General features: G+C 55.3%; 2 protein-coding genes across 4 annotated transcripts; one reads left to right on the top strand and one right to left on the bottom strand.

Moving 5' to 3' along the window:
• Window positions 1-997: 997 nt before the first annotated feature.
• BAD (BCL2 associated agonist of cell death) lies at window positions 998-12,860 on the bottom strand. 2 transcript variants are annotated; one of them, XM_055580940.1, is made up of 4 exons: window positions 12,758-12,860; window positions 12,282-12,476; window positions 2,040-2,233; window positions 998-1,480 (listed from the first exon to the last, which is right to left on the bottom strand). In XM_055580940.1, exons 2-4 carry the CDS (start codon window positions 12,466-12,468, stop codon window positions 1,355-1,357), a joined length of 507 nt encoding a protein of 168 aa, XP_055436915.1. In that variant the 5' UTR covers window positions 12,469-12,476; window positions 12,758-12,860; the 3' UTR covers window positions 998-1,354. The 2 variants fall into 2 exon arrangements, with proteins under 2 accessions (XP_055436915.1, XP_055436916.1); XM_055580941.1 differs by lacking the exon at window positions 12,758-12,860 and adding an exon at window positions 12,574-12,732.
• Window positions 12,861-12,963: 103 nt separating this feature from the next.
• On the top strand, window positions 12,964-17,428 carry GPR137 (G protein-coupled receptor 137). Of its 2 annotated transcripts, none has more exons than XM_055580937.1 (8): window positions 12,964-13,467; window positions 14,562-14,940; window positions 15,024-15,073; window positions 15,782-16,007; window positions 16,121-16,270; window positions 16,396-16,500; window positions 16,635-16,750; window positions 17,048-17,428. In XM_055580937.1, exons 2-8 carry the CDS (start codon window positions 14,584-14,586, stop codon window positions 17,205-17,207), a joined length of 1,164 nt encoding a protein of 387 aa, XP_055436912.1. In that variant the 5' UTR covers window positions 12,964-13,467; window positions 14,562-14,583; the 3' UTR covers window positions 17,208-17,428. The 2 variants fall into 2 exon arrangements, with proteins under 2 accessions (XP_055436912.1, XP_055436911.1); XM_055580936.1 differs by having other exon boundaries at window positions 12,966-13,467; window positions 16,396-16,524.
• Window positions 17,429-17,914: the final 486 nt, after the last annotated feature.

Here is a 17,914-nt window from a genome sequence, read left to right as displayed (position 1 = left end):
TTCTGCAGTCAGGCCTTGTCCTAGCTCCACATCTGCCCCATCTAGGCCCTTCAGCAGGCAACTCCCATCTTCCTGACTTCACACGTAAAACACTGCATGTCAGTCCCCAGGTCCTCAAAGACCAGGCTAAACTCCAAACTCCTGGGTATGACATTCTAACTCTTGAAAAGCCTGGCCTCTGCAGCTCCGCCATCCTTCCATGGGTCTGCTATTTCCTCTACTGGAAATGAGAGCACCCTCCCTCATGTCTCCCAAGTCCCAGGTCTAGCTCACCTCCTCCCTGAAGCCCTCTCTGACTTTCCTCTGCTGGAGGGAGCCGCCTTCACCCTGGTTCCAGGCCCCTGTTAGAGCACTGGGCTGGCGTTAACTCCTCACTGAGAGGCTGCCTCTCCTTCGCCCGGAAGCTAGGAATAACAGGGGCTGTGGCGCAATCCAGGTCTGTGTACCTAGTATAAAGCGCAGGCTAGTCTGTAGGGGGCGCCAATAAACCTTCCTGGAATTGAGCTCTCAGCTCGGCTCCCAGGGCCTAGTGAAGCTTCTCTGGTTCCCTAGCGATCCCTCTACTCACAGCCCTGGGCCGAGCCTTCCGTCCCCTCCCCCGCTCAATGTGTCCTGCCAGTTCCCTGAGGAGCGCTGGCCCCAGGCCGGCCACACAGTAGCTGCTCAAAAGGACTGACCCAAATAGGAGCAAATGACCCTCCCTGGGGGACGGCGGCACGGTTTGCAGCGCGCGGAATTCCAGCGGCCAGCCGGCATGCAGTTCGCAATTACCATTTTAGAGATAAGGACCTGGATGTCCCCGAAGCCCGATCGCGCTCCGTCTCCCGGAGTCCAGGCGGCCGTATCTCAGCTCGCCGCCTCAACGCCTCCCTGATGTCGGCCCCAAGTGCCTCAGTTTCCCTCATATGTAAAGCGGGGACATCTTTTGAAATTCTTGTCAGTGCTAGCGCTCTCTCCGCCCGGGAAGCCCCAGGCGACAGACAGAAGAGACTCCGCGGCACAGACGTGGGCTTTATTAGCATTTTAGTATCGGGCGTAGGTCCGCAGCGTTACCGCGGAGGAAAGGGTTCCGGCGAAGTTAGGGTTAATCTCGGCTCGCAACAGGCGCAGGCGCGTGGGTCACAGGGCCGCTTCCGGCAGGTAAGGGCGGAAAAACTTCCAACTTCCGATGGGGGCCGAGCCCCTCCGTGGTCCTCGCACACACCGGAAGGGGATCGGACTTTGGGTCAGACCTCAGTCTTCCGAAAGGAACGAATACGAGCCTCCTTTTGCATAAGGCCTGCAGAAAAGACTTCCGCCCGCTCCCAAGATGGCCACCAGCGGCGGTTGGGAGCCTAAGTTGCGGGGCGGAAGGTCACTGGGAGGGGGCGGAGCCTCCTCTCCCCAAGTTCCGGCTCAACCAGGACTGGAGGAAGCGCGTCCAGCTGGGGCTTTGTCGCATTTGCGTTGCCGTGCCCGCGCTCTTCGGGCGAGGAAGCCCCTTCAGGGTGGGAAGAAGAAAAGGTAGAATGAATTAGCTTATCCTGGCAGCCCGAATCAAGGCCCCTCCGCTTACGGAGTCCCACCACCAAGTGAGATCCCGGAGGAGATAAAAGACCGTAGATCCTAACAGGCCTTGTATGAAGAGGTCTCCTGACTACTAAGCATGGTCCCTCCATGTTGCGAGCAGAAAGAAAGGACGCCTACGGTCCTGTAAGCGCCAGAGCCGGAGACTTAGCATCTGGAAGATGGGACCATAATTTGAAAATCAAAGAAGTGGTTCGGAAATTGAGGCCAAGAACCCGGCTATCCGAAATGGGCCGGCCAGGAGCACAAATGCCTCGTGCTCCGGGGATTTGAGGAGCCCAGGCAGGAGCCTTGGCCTGCTGGAGCAGGGTCAGGTCCCCGAATACCCTGGGACTCGGGAAGGGTCTGGCTGCAGGCGAGGAGTCCCGAAACTGCAAATCCCGACGTGCACTGGGACAGCCCAGTGGGAGGAGATCCGGGAGCACAGGTCCCGGTGTGGTCCGGGACTGCGGGGCACCTCAGCCGGCCCTCACCTTGAAGGAGACGTGAAACTCGTCGCTCATCCTCCGGAGCTCGCGGCCATATCGCTGTGCAGCCCAGAGGTTGGGGGGCGCCGAACGCGAGCGGCCCCTAAAGGGGCCGAGATCCTCCTCTTCCGTCCCTTCATTATCCTCTGGCCCCGCGGGGTAGGAGCTGTGACGACTCCGGGTCTCCACAGCCCCAGTGCCTGCAGAGATCAGACGGTGGGGATGACTTGAATCTCAACTCCTCTCGCGTCCCCAGCCCTGCAGCAGTGTTACTGTAGTTTCGAACTAATTTCTCATTAGTCCCACAAATCTTAATTGAGCCCCAACAATGGGCCAGACCCTTTGGCTCAGATGGTAAAGAATCTGCCTGCAATGCAGGAGATCTCGGTTCGATCCGTGGGTGGGGAAGATCCACTGGATAAGGGAAAGGCTACCCACTCCAGTATTCTTGCCTGGAGAATCCGACGGACAGAGGAGCCTGGGGGGCTACAGTCCTGTGGGGTTGCAGAGTCGGACACAATTGAACGAGTAACACTTTCAACGGGCCAGACCTTTCGGTTTATAGAATGACTTAACCTCTGTGCTTGGTACAGAATAAGGGCACAAATAGTGGTTACAGCTGTGAGTGTAAGATCCAGGGGCTTCCCAGCAACTCCCTGGGAGGTTAACTCTTTCATCAGCTCCAGTCCCCTGCGGAGGAAATCAGTCTCCTGGTTGAGGAGGTACCCCAACCAAGCCAGACAGGGTTGAACCCCACCTCCGCAGGTGACCTGCAGGGGCCCATTTGTTTCACTGGTGTGACCTACAGGAGACCTAGAAGCCCTTTGAGAACAAGAACCTGTCAGCATATCTGTACCTCCCACAGCACCCACTTTGAACAAACTGTCCAGAAAGTTCTGTTGACTTTTTATGGTAACACTTAAGGAGCACGCACTAGGTCCTGGGCATTACCTCATTATCCTAAGCATGCCAGGAGATAAGTACTAATATTGCTTCTACGGTATACATGAAAAGACAGGCTTGGAGAGGTTTAGACTTGCCCTCAGTGACACAGTTGGGAAGTTCTGAGGTTTGAAGTCCCTACAGGTTTGTTGGAATCCAGAGTCCAGTGATAATCCATTGAGCTACACGTCTTCCTTTATCCAACCACCCTTCAACTCCCTGAGCCTGTGTCTTCACCTCTTTATGGGGATAAACCTAATTCTTAATGCCAGTGGCTTGCCTCACATAAACAGCATGAAAGTCCTTTGTAAGCTGAAAGTGTGTGACGGATCATTGTTCAAAGAGGTGTGTCCTGAGTTTGTCTGCCTTTTGCGTGTGTTCCATCCCCCGAATTCCTGTCAACCCCACCCCCATACCCAGACCAACAAAGACCTAGAACACTCCCAGGAGCATAAATCCAGAGCTGGATTGCATGACAGGCATGGAACAAGTGCAGGGGAACAGCATCCACAGCAAGGTATGTCTGTCAGGGAGGCATTCTGGAGAAAGTATGATCTAGGCCAGGTCTTGAAGCCAGGGGTAACTGTCTCATCCTCTCCCAAAGGCCTGTGGGCCAGCTCCAGGGCCGGGGCCTCCAAGGGTCCCAGCTCCAAACACAGGGCTGGGAAAGCCAAGAAAAGAAGAGGGGGCTGGATCCAGAAAGGCCTAGGCTAAGAGGGTGGCTGGAATTCCTAAACTTCACCAAAGCCTAGGCTCAGGTAGGCAGGGACACCATAAAGCCTTTGAGGAACGAGGTGGCAGCGGGGAACAGGCAGCTAAATCAACAGTCCAGATTGGGGCTGGGGCTACGGAGCTGAGAGCAGCAAGAGCCCTGATGAGAACAGGCCTGTCTGCAGAGGACTGTCCGGTTCCATGGGGCATGGGCATCAGGGCAGAAGTCCCCACCTCCACCACATTCCTGCTTTGTGACCTTGGGCCCTTTCTTTTTAATCCCTTGGGGCCTCGGTGTTGTCCTCTGTGAAATGGGGGCAGCCCCCAGTACCCCCATGAGGACAAACGACACAGAGAAAGAACCCTGTTTTGCCTTTTTCATGTCCTGAAGCCTCGCATTTTCCCAGTGAGAGGCCAAGTTCTCCCTATTTTACACATGAGGAAATAGAAGCACAGAGAGGTTAGGAACTTGCCCAGGGTCACACAGCTGGCACACCCTGCTTGGTCACTTAAATGCTCAGGAACTCTCAGCTGTTTTTCTGCTTTACTAGCACTAAGAACCTACAGCCTCCACACTTGACAGATGCAGGGCCCAGGGGTCAGAAGGCAAGTGACTAGTAGGCAGGCACTTGGCCTGGGCCTCGCCTCCTGCCTGGGAATCAGAACCAGCAGAACAGCAGCACTCCCTGTGTCAGCTTGGCAGTGTGCCTCATGCCTATTAATTCCTTATGTCCTCACTACATCTTGGGAGGGAAAGTTACTCACTGTCCCCATTTTACAGAGAAGAAAACTAAGGCACAGAGAAGGTAAGTAACTTGCCCAAAGTCACACAGCTAGTAGGTGACAGATTCCAACCCAACCAGTCTGGCTCCTGGGTCTTTGTATTTAACTCTCATGCCCCAGGCTCCCTTCAGCAGCACCATGGGCTCCCCATGGGGGCTCAGGTCTGGAAAGGCAACCCTAGGCCTAATGTGACTGCCAGCTCTGCCAGGAGCCTACCCATGGAGTGGGGATTTTTACCGAAGCCATGAATTAAGCAGTGCCAAGCCAGCCATTGTCAAAATGACACTCAAATGTGTAAACTGAACATTTAAGTGTCCTATTTACTAGGAAAAAAATCTGAGTATTTTTCTGTGAACTCCCTGGGGGAGCAGACATGCCTACCCACTCCATCCATCCAACCTTCAATCAGCGGTCACTCCTTCATGCCCCTAGATACTGCAGAGGCGTCCTCTCCCAGTCTTGGGAAGGAAAGGAGGGAGGAGGCGTGGCTTCTGGTCGTGAGCATGCTCTCTCGCCATCCTGCCAGAGTGCAGGCCTGGGGCTGGGTGGGAAAGTGGGAGGGACCTACGGCTGGAGGTGTCAGGAGCCCCAAGCTTCAAGTTCTTTACTCACTGGCTTTATGGGAGAGTGGGTGGGGCTGAACACATCCACATTCCCGCTCCTGTGAGCATCCTTGCACACTTCACTAGAACAGCGCTGTTCCAGACAGCTGGAGGCAGTGAGGCTGTGCCATCAGGTGGGGTTCGGTTTGGATCCTGCTCTACCGCGTGGGGGGTTCACATGTTGCTCACTTCAGCAGGAGAGCAGCTCGGCGCTCCCCCCGGGAGCAGGCATGCGGCCTGACCTGTCTCAGCCCAGGCTTCCTGGGTCCCCTAAAGCCATTTGGAGTACGAAAGCCCCTTACTGTCCTGTAGAGAACATACCTCCACCTTGCTCAGAGCTGAGAAAATCAGAAAACACGCTAAAGAAGAGGCTGGCAAGTGTTTTCTGTAAAGGGTCAGAGAGGAAATATTTGGGGCATCGCAGGCCACATAGTCTGTCACAACTACTCAACATTGTGGCCATGGCTTGAAAGCAGCCGTAAACAATACACAAGTGCTTGTGCACCGCTGCGTTCCACCAAAATTGTATTTGGAACACAAATAAAATACTGTTCTTTGGCGTTTTGTCAACTGTTTAAAAGTGTCAAAAAAAAAAAAGTGTCAAAATCATTCTTAGCTCATGGGCTATGCAACAAAGAGGGGTTTAGCCTTTGGATGTGGTTTGCCAACCTCTGCTCTAAACCCAACTATGTCTGTCCTCTGCCTAGAACTTTCAGTGGCTCCCCGTTGCCTATGAGGTAAACTCCCAACTCCTGGGCATGGCCTTCAGGGCCCTCACATTCTTACGTTCCAGCTTGCACTCCCTTGTCTGCCATCAGGGGGGCATTGCTTATTCATGTCTCTCTATTCCCTCTAAATGAATGGCAAGCCCCAGGTCTGCTCAGGGCCTGGGCCAACTCACTGCAACAGCAACTGCAGTAATAGCAAGAATAGCAGACCCTCCTCTGTGCTAGACACTGTTTCTAAGCATTTTTCCTGTATTAATGCATCAGATTCTCATGACAACGCAATGAGGTGGGACTACTTCTAGTCCCATTTTACTGGGATAAAAAAACTGAGGCACTCAGCATTTGTGGCAGCACTATTTACAATAGCCAAGATATGGAAGCAACCTAAATGTCCAACAGAAGAATGGATAAAGAAAGTTTCCTTGGTGGCTCAGCTGGTAAAGAATCTGCCTGGCAACACAGGAGACCTGGGTTCGATCTCTGGGTCAGGAAGATTCCTTGGAGAAGGAAATGGCAACCCACTCCAGTATTCTTGTCTGGAGAATTCCATGGACAAGGAAGATGTATATATAAACAATGAAATACTACTCCGCCATTAAAAAAAAAAAGTGAAATAATGCCATTTGCAGCAACAAGGATGGACCTAGAGATTATCATACTAAGTGAAGTAAGTCAGACAAAAATACGGAATCTAAAAAATGATACAGGGAAAATAAAAAATGATACAGGGGACTTCCCTGGTGGTCCAGTGGTTAAAATTCCATGCATTCAATGCAGTGGGCATATGTTTGATCCTTAGTGGGGGAACTAAGATCCCATAGGCCTCCTGGGTGGCCAAAAACAAAACAAGACAAACAAAAAATGATACAAATCAACATATTTACAAAATAGAAATAGACTCACAGACACAGAAAACAAACTGCCTCCTGGTGCTGCTGAAAACAAGACAGGACAAACAAAAAATGATACAAATGAGTTTACTTACAAAACAGAAACAGACATGGAAAACAAATTTATGATTACCACAGGGGGAAAAAGGGGAGTGGGGGTGGGGAGGATTAAATAAGCCTTTGGGATTTCTTTTTTTTTTTTTTGTGCACGGCTTACGAGATCTCAGTTCCCCAACCAGGAATCGAACCTAGGCCATGTCAGTGAAAGTGCTGTGTCCTAACCACTGGGCAACCAGGGAATTCTGGACTTTGGGATTCATAGGTACATGCAGATGACACCACCCTTATGGCAGAAAGTGAAGAAGAACTAAAGAGCCTCTTGATGAAAGTGAAAGAGGAGAGTGAGAAAGTTGGCTTAAAGCTCAATATTCAGAAAACTAAGATCATAGCATCTGGTCCCATCACTTCATGGGAAATAGATGGGGAAACAGTGGAAACTAGCTGACTTTATTTTTCTGGGCTCCAAAATCACTGAAAATGGTGACTGCAGCCATGAAATTAAAAGATGCTTACTCCTTGGAAGGAAAGTTATGACCAACCTAGACAGCATATTGAAAAGCAGAGACATTACTTTGTCAACAAAGGTCTGTCTAGTCAAGGCTATGGTTTTTCCAGTGGTCACGTATGGATGTGAGAGTTGGACTATAAAGAAGGCTGAGTGCCAAAGAAATGATGCTTTTGAACTGTGGTATTAGAGAAGACTCTTGACAGTCCGAGATCCAACCAGTCCATCCTAAAGGAGATCAGTCCTGGGTGTTCACTGGTAGGACTGATGTTGAAGCTGAAACTCCAATACTTTGGCCACCTGATGCAAAGACTGACTCACTGGAAAAGACCCTGATGCTGGGAAAGATTGAGGGCAGGAGGAGAGGGGAATGACAGAGCATGAGATGGTTGGATGGCATCACCAACTCAATGGACATGGGTTTGGGTGGACTCCGGGAGATGGTGTTGGACAGGGAGGTCTGGTGTTCTGTGGTTCATGGGGTTGCAGAGTCGGACATGACTGAACGACTGAACTGAACTATATATAAAGTAGATAAACAACAAGGATTTACTGTGTAGCACTGGGAACTATATTGAATATCTTGTAATAACCTATTATGGAAAAGAATCTGAAAAGGAATATATATATATATATATATATATATATATATATATATATATATATATAACTGACTCACTTTGCTGTACACCTGAAACTAACATATCATTATAAATCAACCTGGAGAAGGTCATGGCAACCCCCTCTAGTATTCTTGCCTGGAGAATCCCATGGACAGAGGATTCTGGTAGGCTACAGTCCATAGGGTCACAAAGAGTCAGACACGACTGAGCGACTAACATTTTCACTTTCACGAATCAACTATGGGCTTCCCATAGTTACCACTGGGCACTAGTGGTAAAGAATCTGCCTGCAACGCAAGAGACCTGGGTTCGATCCCTGGGTCGGGAAGATCCCCTGGAGAAGGGAATGGCAATTGGCTCCAGTATTCCTGCCTGGAAAATTCCATGAGCAGAGGAGCCTGGCAGACTATAGTCCATGGGGCCACAAAGAGTTGGACACGAGTGAGCACATAAATCAGCTATACTTCAATTTAAAAAAAAAAGCCGGGTTTGAAGCCTGCAGTCTGGCCCGGGGCCTGGCACTGGGCTGCTTTACTCACCGTGTGTCGCCCTTCCCCTCTCTACCATTCACGCACCAGCCGCTCCAGGCACCCGCTACGCACGGGAGCTGTCACAGCACACAAGGTGGCCGCAGGCCCGCCCTGGAGACACGCACAGTTCACCAGGCAGGGGCTTGGAGGCAGGGAATGTGAAGAGTGGCAGCACCCTGCCCATGCGGAGGGGGGCAGTGGCCCGGTGGCTCTGGCAGGTTATCGGCACCTGCGGGTCTTTCATGGAAAACCACTTGAAACTAAGTCAAAAGGAATCCAGGGCAGGTCTCTTACATCCCTTGCAAGCCTTGTCATGGCTGGGCCTGGAGCTGGGCCACCTTTCCCCCTTGGGGCCTCAGGTGCCCCCACCCGCGGGATGGGCCCCTAGTGAGTGCAGGAGGTTTTGCCACTCCTATTTCATTCATTCATAGCACAGAAATGGTCCTTTCCAGCTCCCTGCCTTGGCACCCCAGCTCTGATGATGCCAGGCTCCTCACACTTGGCCAGCTTACACTGCATACGAGCCAAGCCCCGCACCGCCTCCCTCACTGGGCTGATACCAACACAGCTCTGGTTAAGGCCAACTCCCTGCCAGTTCCCACAGGCACCTGGGCGGCCAGCATGGCTGGAGAAAAGCACAGCCGTGCCACCTCTGTTCAAATTCACAGCCATAAGACCCAGTGGCCCCCCGAGTTGCCCAGCACACCTTCCAACTCCATACTCTGGGCCAGACAACTACTTCAAACCTGTTCTTCCCTCTCTCGACCTCAACCTCCACCCCTCTCTCCATCTTCACTCCTGGCTCAAGACCTGGCTTCCTTTCACCAAGAAATTGGAAGCATCCACGAGAGAAACATCTACTAGTTCCCGTGAGGTGTCTCCTTGCCCTCCTCCACCCCTCCACTGCACTCAGCTGAGCTGCCCCTCCCCTGAACACCAGACCACTCTCTCCTACTCAAGTAAGCTTCCTTTCTCCCCTGCATCCTCCAGTATTTTCCTAACTGGATTACTCCATCAACTTATAAACATGCTCTTTTGGGAGTTCCTTGGTGGTTAAGACTCCACACTTCCATTGCAGGGAGCATGGGTTTGAGTCCTGGTCAGGGAATTAAGACTGCACAAGCCACATGGTACAGCCAAAAAAAAAGAACCTCTTTTTTCTTTTTATCTTAAGTAATAAAACAATCCTTCCTTGAATCTCCTTGGGCCTTCAGGTGCCGCTGGCTCCTCTGTTCCTCTTTGCCAGAGCTCAGCTGCCAAGAGCGGGCTCTCCTTTCTACCTCCAATTCTCTTCCCATCATCCCTCCCCACTCTCCACCCAAGCTTCCCCAACCCTAAGTCCAGTCCAGCGCTCCACTCCCAGCCCTCCTCCAGCAGCGCTCAAAGGAGCATCACCCAGTTCAACACTCCCCTCCCTACCACATGGCTCCCTCCTTCTCAGACCCCAGTGTGGGCTCCTCCGCTTCTGCTGCCCTCTGCAGCCTGGAGCTCCAGACTCAGCCCAAGCCCTACCCTGTCTACACTGTCTCCCAGGGCCCACCAAACACTTCATCAGCAATGGCCAACTCCCACATGTATCTATCCCTACTAGAAATCTCCAACTGGATGCCCAAAAGGCACCTCTAACCTGACCTGGCCCAAGCAGGGCTCCTGATCTCGCCCCACACAGTCTCAGTTCCACCTCAGTTAAGAGCAACTCCATCCTTCCAGGCGCCCAAGCCATCCTCTTTGGGCCTCACACATCTGTCTATCAGCAAATCCCACCAGCTTGACCTTCAAAAGAAACCCAGAGCCCAGCTCTAATACTTACACTTCCACCACCACAACGCTCGCACCAGCTACCATCCTCCCCCATGGCACCACCCCTACCTTTGCCCATTGGAGACCCGTCTCCACCCAGGGGCCCTGGTGATTCTCTTGAGGTCCAAATCAGATGACAGTCCTCCAGGTTTTCACTCAACCTGAAAGCCAGAGCCCTGACCTGGGCCTTCAAGGCCCTGCCCTTCAGCCCCTCCCCTTCCCTGATCTCTGGAGGAGTCTCTAAGCCCCTCCTCTCACTGCCCTCAGGGTCTTTGCATTTGCCTTGCCCTCCGCCTAGGTGAAGGAAATGGCAACCCACTCCAGTATTCTTGCCTGGAAAATTCCATGGACAGAGGACCCTGGTGGGCTACAGTCCATGGGGTCACAAAGAGCTGGACTTGACTGAGTGACTAACACTGCCCTCTGTCTGCGGGCATCCCTGCCAGCATCTGTCTTCCCACAGATCTCTGTCTGGCTCACTCCTCATCAGATTCTAGCCTTGGCTCAAATGTTGCTTCTTACCAAGGCCCTAGTAGCTCAGCTGGTAAAGAATCACCTGCAGTGCAGGAGACCTGAGTTCGATCCCTGGGTCAGGAAGATCCCCTGGAGAAGGAAATGGCAACCCACTCCAGCATTCTTGCCTGGAAAATCCATGGACAGAGGAGCCTGGAGGGCTACAGTCCATGGCGTCGCAAGAGTCAGACATGACTTAGCAACTAAACCACCACCACCAAGGCCCACCCTGACCACCTCAGTTTAAATCACTCCCTTGAGCCCCCAGCACTCCGGATTCCAAAGAGAAAGTCAAGTGTATGCCACCTAAGGCATCACCTGCTAAGGCACCATATCACTGACTGGTTTGTTTGTTTCTTGGTTTATGACTTGTCTCCCCCTATCTTCTAGAATGTAGGCAACCACAAGCGTAAGAGCTTCTCTTCTAGTCCCTGATGAACCCCTGGCACTGGTACACACATTCAGCACTTGACACAGAAGATGGAGACAGCCAGATACAGGATGGGAAGCAGTTTCAAGCAGAGAAATTCTTAAGTGCAAAAATCTCAAAGTTAAAGAAAGCCTGTGGAGTTCAGTGTGACATACAGCAGGCTGGCTGGTGGGGGTGGGGTCTTTTTTTTTTTCTTTTAATTTTTTTTTTTTTTAGAGATTGTATCCCTAATAACTGAATATCAACCTTTTTTCTTGCTTTCTTTTTTGACTGTAATCCTAGTTCCCTGACCAGGCATTGAACCCCGGGGTCCTTGGCAGTGAAAGCACTGAGCGTTAACCACTGGACCACCAGGGAACTCCCTGAGGTGGGGGCATTAATAAGCCTTCCTGCTCCTGAAAATGGAAGGGTGTCACATGGGCAGCAGTTAAGGGACGTGAGTTTTGTTTTCAGAAGATGTCTGTGGTCGTTCCAGGTGCCAAGGCTTGGGCTGGGCACCCGGGTGGTAGGGACTACTAAGACATGGCTGCTGCCCTCCAGGGCCCATCCTTCCATCTCAGCTGGGTCTCCCTCAGTAGATATGGAGGACAGCTGATGCTTTCCCAGTCCCACACAGACCCGCTGCCTGGTAGGGCCATCTGCCTCTTGGGATTACCTGGCCCTGGCAATGTTAAGGACAGCGCCGTGTGGATGTGAGCCACAGGGCGGGAAAGAACAGAGCTGGGGACTGGATCCAGGATCTCAAGGAAAGCACTAGCCTGGGGCAAGGCACCACAGAGTCTTCTAGCCCAAAGGAAATGCCGAGTGTGACCTTAGGCAAGTCATTTCCCCTTTCTGGCCTCTCCGTGATTCTGTCCTGGTCCTGTGCTAAGAACTACATACTTAGAGCATTTACTAAACACCAGCTCTATAATTAAGTGCTTCTAAGGTATGCCTGTTAATCTTCCCCACAGCATTACCAGGGTGGTGATGAATTGCTGTTTTACAGAAGAGGAAACTGAGGTGCAGAGTGCTGAGGGACTTACTCAGAGCCCTCCAGAGTGTGGATGTGGCTGGGGTGAAGAGAGCTACTGGGCTGGAGGCAAGCTGGACAGGCAGGTGGTTGTTGGTTGGGGGGCGGGGGTTGCCTACCTCCATGGTGGCTGCTGCCGGCCGGCTGCCCCTGCTGGTGACCAGCTTCCCCCAGGAGGCCTGGGGCTGTTAGCCAGTGCTTGCTGAGACCTGGGGGCCTGTCCCCTGTGGGGCTGGGGCCCAGGCCCCTATCTGCAGGGCTGGAGTCTTCCTGCTCACTCTGCTCAAACTCTGGGATCTGGAACATGCTCTGGGCTGCAGGGGGGCAAGATGACAAGTAATTAGAGAACAGCGGGAGCTAAGGGTGGCTGGCAGGGTTGGGGGCGCAGGTGTCCCTGGCTCCCTCTCCCACCTCAGCACCCCAGGTCCACCCTGCTTCCCCAGCGCAGATCTGTCCGTTGAGTCTGGGCCGGCAGGAAGCTCGACTTATCCGCCCAGGATCTAAAACTCTCAGAGCCCTAGGGCTGGAGAGAAGCCTCAGGCCCCTGCCCAGGCTTCAGCCAGACCCGCCCGCGGTAACGGCACACAGATCTCACCCCAAGCCCGATAATGAGGCCCCTGACCCGGGCCCGCCGCGTCCCTTTAGCAAAAAGAGAGCCCGGCCCTAGTTGCCTGGGTAACGGAAACTGTCACGGGCCCGGCCCAATCAGCTCTTGAAATGTCAGCTGGCCAGCAGGCGGGGCCACTCCTTGGGGCCCCGCCCACTGCCTTCCTCCTGATTCTCTTCTACGTCTCCGGATGCTCAGCTCTCGACTTCCTTATGCCTTGGGCGTTCTGGGAGCCGCTGAGGGATTCTCCGGGGTCCCCATTTGGAAGCCAGCTCCTGCTGACAAGTCCTTCAGGCCCTCTGGGACTTAATTCCCACTCCTGTAAAATGGAGATAATGACACCTCTTTCAGGAGTCAGTGATCCTTGTAAACTGGGCGGTGATTACTGTGGGTGAAAGCACTTTGCAAAGCAGTAATCGAAGCTCAGCCGTCGGAGGCAACTGTTGTTGCTGTTGTCACTGCTCCATCCGAACCGGGTGACCGGCTCGGGAAGCGCCCCTCCCTTCTCCTCGCGGTGGAAACCTCGCACTGCCCGCGTCAGGGGCGCCACTCCCCGCGCCAACTCGGGGGCACTAGAGATAAGCGAGGGAGCCTCCACCCGGGGCAGGATGACTGTCCCGGCGCAGAAGGGAAAGGGGCCCCTGGGAGAGTGACAATAGGACTTGCGGAGGCCTCGCGCCTGGCAGACGGCAGGCCAGGTGAGCGGGAAACGCCGCCCCCCAGGGAATGGGCGGGCGGGCTCGCGCGGGACGTGGGGGGCCCCGCGGGTTAAGGCCCGGGGGCGGGGCCCGGAGGCCATCTTGGCTGAGGGCGGAAGTTTCCCTCTGAGACCTAGTGAAGGGCAGTCGTTACCGCCCCGGATCGGGCGGCACAATCTTGATTTGGGGATGGGGAAGAGAAGCATGGGAATCGCCAGCTTTCTATGGAAGCGAGGGCCGGTAGCTCCGGGCAATGCCCACCCGGGCGCAGGCCGGATGCAGCGCAGCCGGAACGTCAAGGCCGCTCGCCGCCTCTAGTAACCCCTGGCGCCCGGCGGTGGCTCAAGTTGCGCCAATTCTCGAACAGCTCCGCGCCGGGTGCGGCGCGGGCCTGCGTAGCCAGGACCAGACCCTGAGCAATTTGCGTAGCGAACGGCGGCCGCGCAGGCGCAGGAGGGGGCGGAGCAGCGGGAGCCGGGGAGCTGGAGCCCCAGGTCCCAGAGACCGGAGCCGGCTCCCGCAGCCGCGGCCTGAGGACCGGGCGTCGGCCTCCTCCCGCCCCCCCGCGGCTGGAGAGTGGACGCAGTGGGGGGTGGGGTGGGCCAGCGTCCGGAATCCAGAGGACGGAAGGCAGAGGCCCTCCCCATCCGGATTGTTGGAGGGGAGAGAGCCCTCCAGTTTGGGGAGGGGGAGAGCCAGACGTTGAGCGTCCCCAGCAGCGGCCGCTGCTCTGAACAGATTGGCGTTGGCCGGCTGTCCCCCTCCTGCCGGGACGACTCCAGCGACCGAGGCCAGGGACCCCCTTTCCTTCGGCTTCTGCACCCCCTTCCCCCCATCCCCGGCTTTGAGCCTGGCCTGGAGAGGAGTACTCCCCACTTCCCTACCCGCCTCTGCCCTGGAGAGGAAGGGCTGTCTTTCCACACCCCGTAGTGAGGGACCCAGGTTGCCTGTGCCCCGCAAAGGCAAGGGGCCCTCTGTCGAGGGCGGGAGGGCCCGGCCAACCACCACTTCTTTCCGCCTGAGCACCCTACAGCTCCCACCCCTCCGTATTTATTTCCCTGGCCCCCTGCCGGCCCCTCCATCTCTGTCTTCAGGGTTCAGGCCTCCCTCCCTGACATGGAGAGTAACCTGTCTGGCTTGGTGCCTGCTGCTGGTCTGGTACCTGCGCTGCCGCCCGCCGTGACCCTGGGGCTGACTGCGGCCTACACCACCCTGTACGCCCTGCTCTTCTTCTCCGTCTATGCCCAGCTCTGGCTGGTGCTCCTGTATGGGCACAAGCGTCTCAGCTATCAGACGGTGTTCCTGGCGCTCTGTCTGCTTTGGGCTGCCCTGCGTACCACCCTCTTCTCTTTCTACTTTCGAGACACACCCCGAGCCAACCACCTGGGGCCCCTGCCCTTTTGGCTTCTCTACTGCTGTCCTGTCTGCCTGCAGTTCTTCACACTGACGCTCATGAACCTCTACTTTGCTCAGGTAACCATGGTGATGGGTGGGGGTAGGCCCGTGGGGTAGCAAGCCCCAGGGCCCCAAAGAATAATGGGCCTCTCTGCCCCCAGGTGGTGTTCAAAGCCAAGGCAAAGCGTCGGCCAGAGATGAGCCGAGGCTTGTAAGTACTGGTGGGTTCAGTCCCCAGATCAGGGGCAGGGAGAAGCCCAGTGTCCATTCCTTCCCCCTGGTAGAGCTGAGGGGAGTACAGCCCAGGATGCTTGGGGAAGGCTTGGGAACATTAGGCACCTGGTGCATATGGTCTGCAGAAGTGCTACATATGTGAAGCTCAACTGTAATAAAAACCACTGAAATATGGTGAAGGGAGAGGGTGCCAATGTCATCCATGATGGAGGAAGAGCTGGAGGCTCCGGCCCTCGGAAGCTCCAAAGGGCACTTCTGGGTGACCTTGGGCAGTGGTAACTCCTGTCCTTTGTACAACATCTCACAGTTTATTAAGAGCTTTCACAGACATCTTTAATATTTACAAATTACCTTCGAAGCTAATGTATCCCCATTTGAGAGATGAAGACACTGAGGCCCAGCAAGGCTAAGCAACATGTTCAAGGTCGCACACCTGGCAGGAGGTAGAGCCAGGGCTTAAACCCAGATTTCTGACTCCCAATCCAGTGCTCTTTCTGCTGTACCACAGCTGTCAGTCATATTCTGACCTCTTTAGCCTCAGTTTCCTCATCTGTAAAACTGGAGGACTGGGGTTCAGACTGTGTGGCCTGAGGTTCTGACTGACACCCAGGTCTCCTGGGAAGGGTTGGGTGGTTGGGGAGTGGCAAGGGTGGTCGCCTGGGGCTGACTGTGCTGTGGGCCGCAGGCTGGCTGTCCGAGGGGCCTTCGTGGGGGCCTCGCTGCTCTTTCTGCTGGTGAATGTGCTGTGCGCCATGCTGTCCCGCCGGCGCAGGGCACAGCCCTGGGCCCTCCTGCTGGTGCGTGTCCTGGTGAGCGACTCCCTGTTTGTTATCTGCGCACTCTCTCTTGCCGCCTGCCTCTGCCTTGTGGCCCGGCGGGCCCCCTCCACCAGCATCTACCTGGAGGCCAAGGTAGGGCCACAAGCGCTGATGCCTGGGTGTCTTTGGGGCGTTTGGGGTCTTCAGAGTAGAGAGAAAGCTGGAACCTCCCCTCCCTAAGGGTCCCCTGTTGTCATCTGTGCCAGGGGACCAGTGTGTGCCAGGCAGCTGCAATGGGTGGTGCCATGGTCCTGCTCTATGCCAGCCGGGCCTGCTACAACCTGGCGGCCCTCGCCTTGGCCCCCCGGAGCCGGCTGGACGCCTTCGATTACGACTGGTACAACGTCTCTGATCAGGTGGGCATTAAACACATCTGCCGCCTCCCCAGTAGCTGTGGCTTCTGGCCCCCAGCTGGCCTGGGTCCTGTCTGGGGGCCCCATTGGCACGACTGCAGATTGGCACAGCCTCTGCCTCCTCACAGGCGGACCTGGTGAACGACCTGGGGAACAAAGGCTACCTGGTGTTTGGCCTCATCCTCTTCGTGTGGGAGCTGCTGCCCACCACCCTGCTGGTGGGCTTCTTCCGGGTACATCGGCCCCCACAGGACCTGGTGAGGGCCAGTGGAGAGGGGCGGCACTGGCGGTCCCTGGGCTGGGTTCTGGGGGTGTGGGAGGCCAGTGGGGGGCAGAAGGAAGCATCAATTGTGGCTCCCTTCCCTAGAGCACCAGCCGCATCCTCAACGGGCAGGTCTTTGGCTCCCGTTCCTACTTCTTCGACCGGGCACACTGCGAGGATGAGGCCTGCTCTTGGGAGCATAGCCGGGGTGAGAGCACCAGGTAGGAGTCCCGGCCCCACCCGAGGACCCCTGGGCTCCCAGGTTGCTCCACCAAGCCATGGGGTCCTAGAGCAGGTCTTGCCACCCACCTCTGCCCATGCCATGGTCTATACTAGGTGAGGTCCCCTCTGGTTTGTTCTTGCTAAAGCCCCTACCTCACCCCCCAAGATGCAATTTGCCATAGTCAGAGAAGTCTGGGTCACTGAGCTCTGTTCTCGGTAAGTCTCTCTCCTCCCCCAACTCTGGTGACTGTGGTCCTAGTGACTGCTGGGGACTGACTCTGTTTCTCTGCCTGCAGCATGTCAGGCAGCCTAGGCTCCAGCAGCTGGTATGGCACCATCGGGCGGGAACCAGGCTGGTGTGGAGGCAGCCAGACTCGGACCACGCCCCTGCTCTTCTCCCAGGTTCTGGGACCAGGCGGCCACCACCACAGTCTCTACTCCACCCCACAGACGTGATCCCCCTTCATCTCCCCGCAGAACACCCAGACCCCAGCCCCTCCCACCCCAGACCCTTGTGCCAAGTTCATCTGCTGCTTCTTGCCCAGGATCCCGGGGGCTGTGGCTGCCTCTTCCCCAGGCCGGCTCCTTGCTACTCCTGATGCAGTGAGCTTGTGCTGTCCCCTAGGATGGGGGGGGCATGGCCCTGGCTGCCAGATGCTCACGGCGCCCTGGCATGACCCACCCCACCGCCTCCTCTTCCACTCCGGAGCCAGCTACCTCTCCCGCGTCTGCCACTCAATAAACAGTGTCTGTGCCCCAAGTCCATTCGCTGTCCGTCAGTTGTCCGCTTGTGTTTCTCACACCATCATCTGTTCGGTCTAAGGCTGATTGGACACTGGCCCTCGAAGGGGGCTACTGGACTGGGCTGGGGCCATTTACCTCCCCCAAGGCTGGTGGGTAAGGAGAGGGACGAGCCTGGAGTCCAAAGAAAAAAGAGAGACCAGAAGAATCCAGCCCCCACTCCAGTCCCTTCCCTGCTTGAACAATTTCTACTCTTTCTTCGGGAACTGCTTCAAATGTCACCTCTATGAACCCTGCCATTTCCAGGTCAGGGAACTATGTCCCTCCCCACCCCACCCCAGGTCCCTTGGCACTGTGACTGCATGGCTGCCATGCATCTTACCCTCAGTGGATCGGGATTCCTAGGGACCCTGTTTCCCTGT

The sequence above is a fragment of the Bubalus kerabau genome, chromosome 5 (genome assembly GCF_029407905.1).
Source record: "Bubalus kerabau isolate K-KA32 ecotype Philippines breed swamp buffalo chromosome 5, PCC_UOA_SB_1v2, whole genome shotgun sequence".
NCBI classification, from domain to species: domain Eukaryota; kingdom Metazoa; phylum Chordata; class Mammalia; order Artiodactyla; family Bovidae; genus Bubalus; species Bubalus kerabau.
The sequence above is the reverse complement of the archived record's forward strand: the minus strand, read 5'-3'. Positions and strand labels throughout refer to the sequence as shown.

What these genes read in the sequence shown, in the direction of transcription:
- BAD (XM_055580940.1), bottom strand. Translation starts at nt 12,468, where the DNA reads ATGTTCCAGATCCCAGAGTTTGAGCAGAGTGAGCAGGAAGACTCCAGC. An exon ending in CGGCAGCAGCCACCATGGAG is followed by an intron (nt 2,234 to 12,281) that starts GTAGGCAACCCC and finishes TGATCTCTGCAG; the next exon opens with GCACTGGGGCTGTGGAGACC. An exon ending in AGTTTCACGTCTCCTTCAAG is followed by an intron (nt 1,481 to 2,039) that starts GTGAGGGCCGGC and finishes CCCACCCTGAAG; the next exon opens with GGGCTTCCTCGCCCGAAGAG.
- GPR137 (XM_055580936.1), top strand. Translation starts at nt 14,584, where the DNA reads ATGGAGAGTAACCTGTCTGGCTTGGTGCCTGCTGCTGGTCTGGTACCT. An exon ending in TGAACCTCTACTTTGCTCAG is followed by an intron (nt 14,941 to 15,023) that starts GTAACCATGGTG and finishes CTCTGCCCCCAG; the next exon opens with GTGGTGTTCAAAGCCAAGGC. An exon ending in ATCGGCCCCCACAGGACCTG is followed by an intron (nt 16,525 to 16,634) that starts GTGAGGGCCAGT and finishes TCCCTTCCCTAG; the next exon opens with AGCACCAGCCGCATCCTCAA.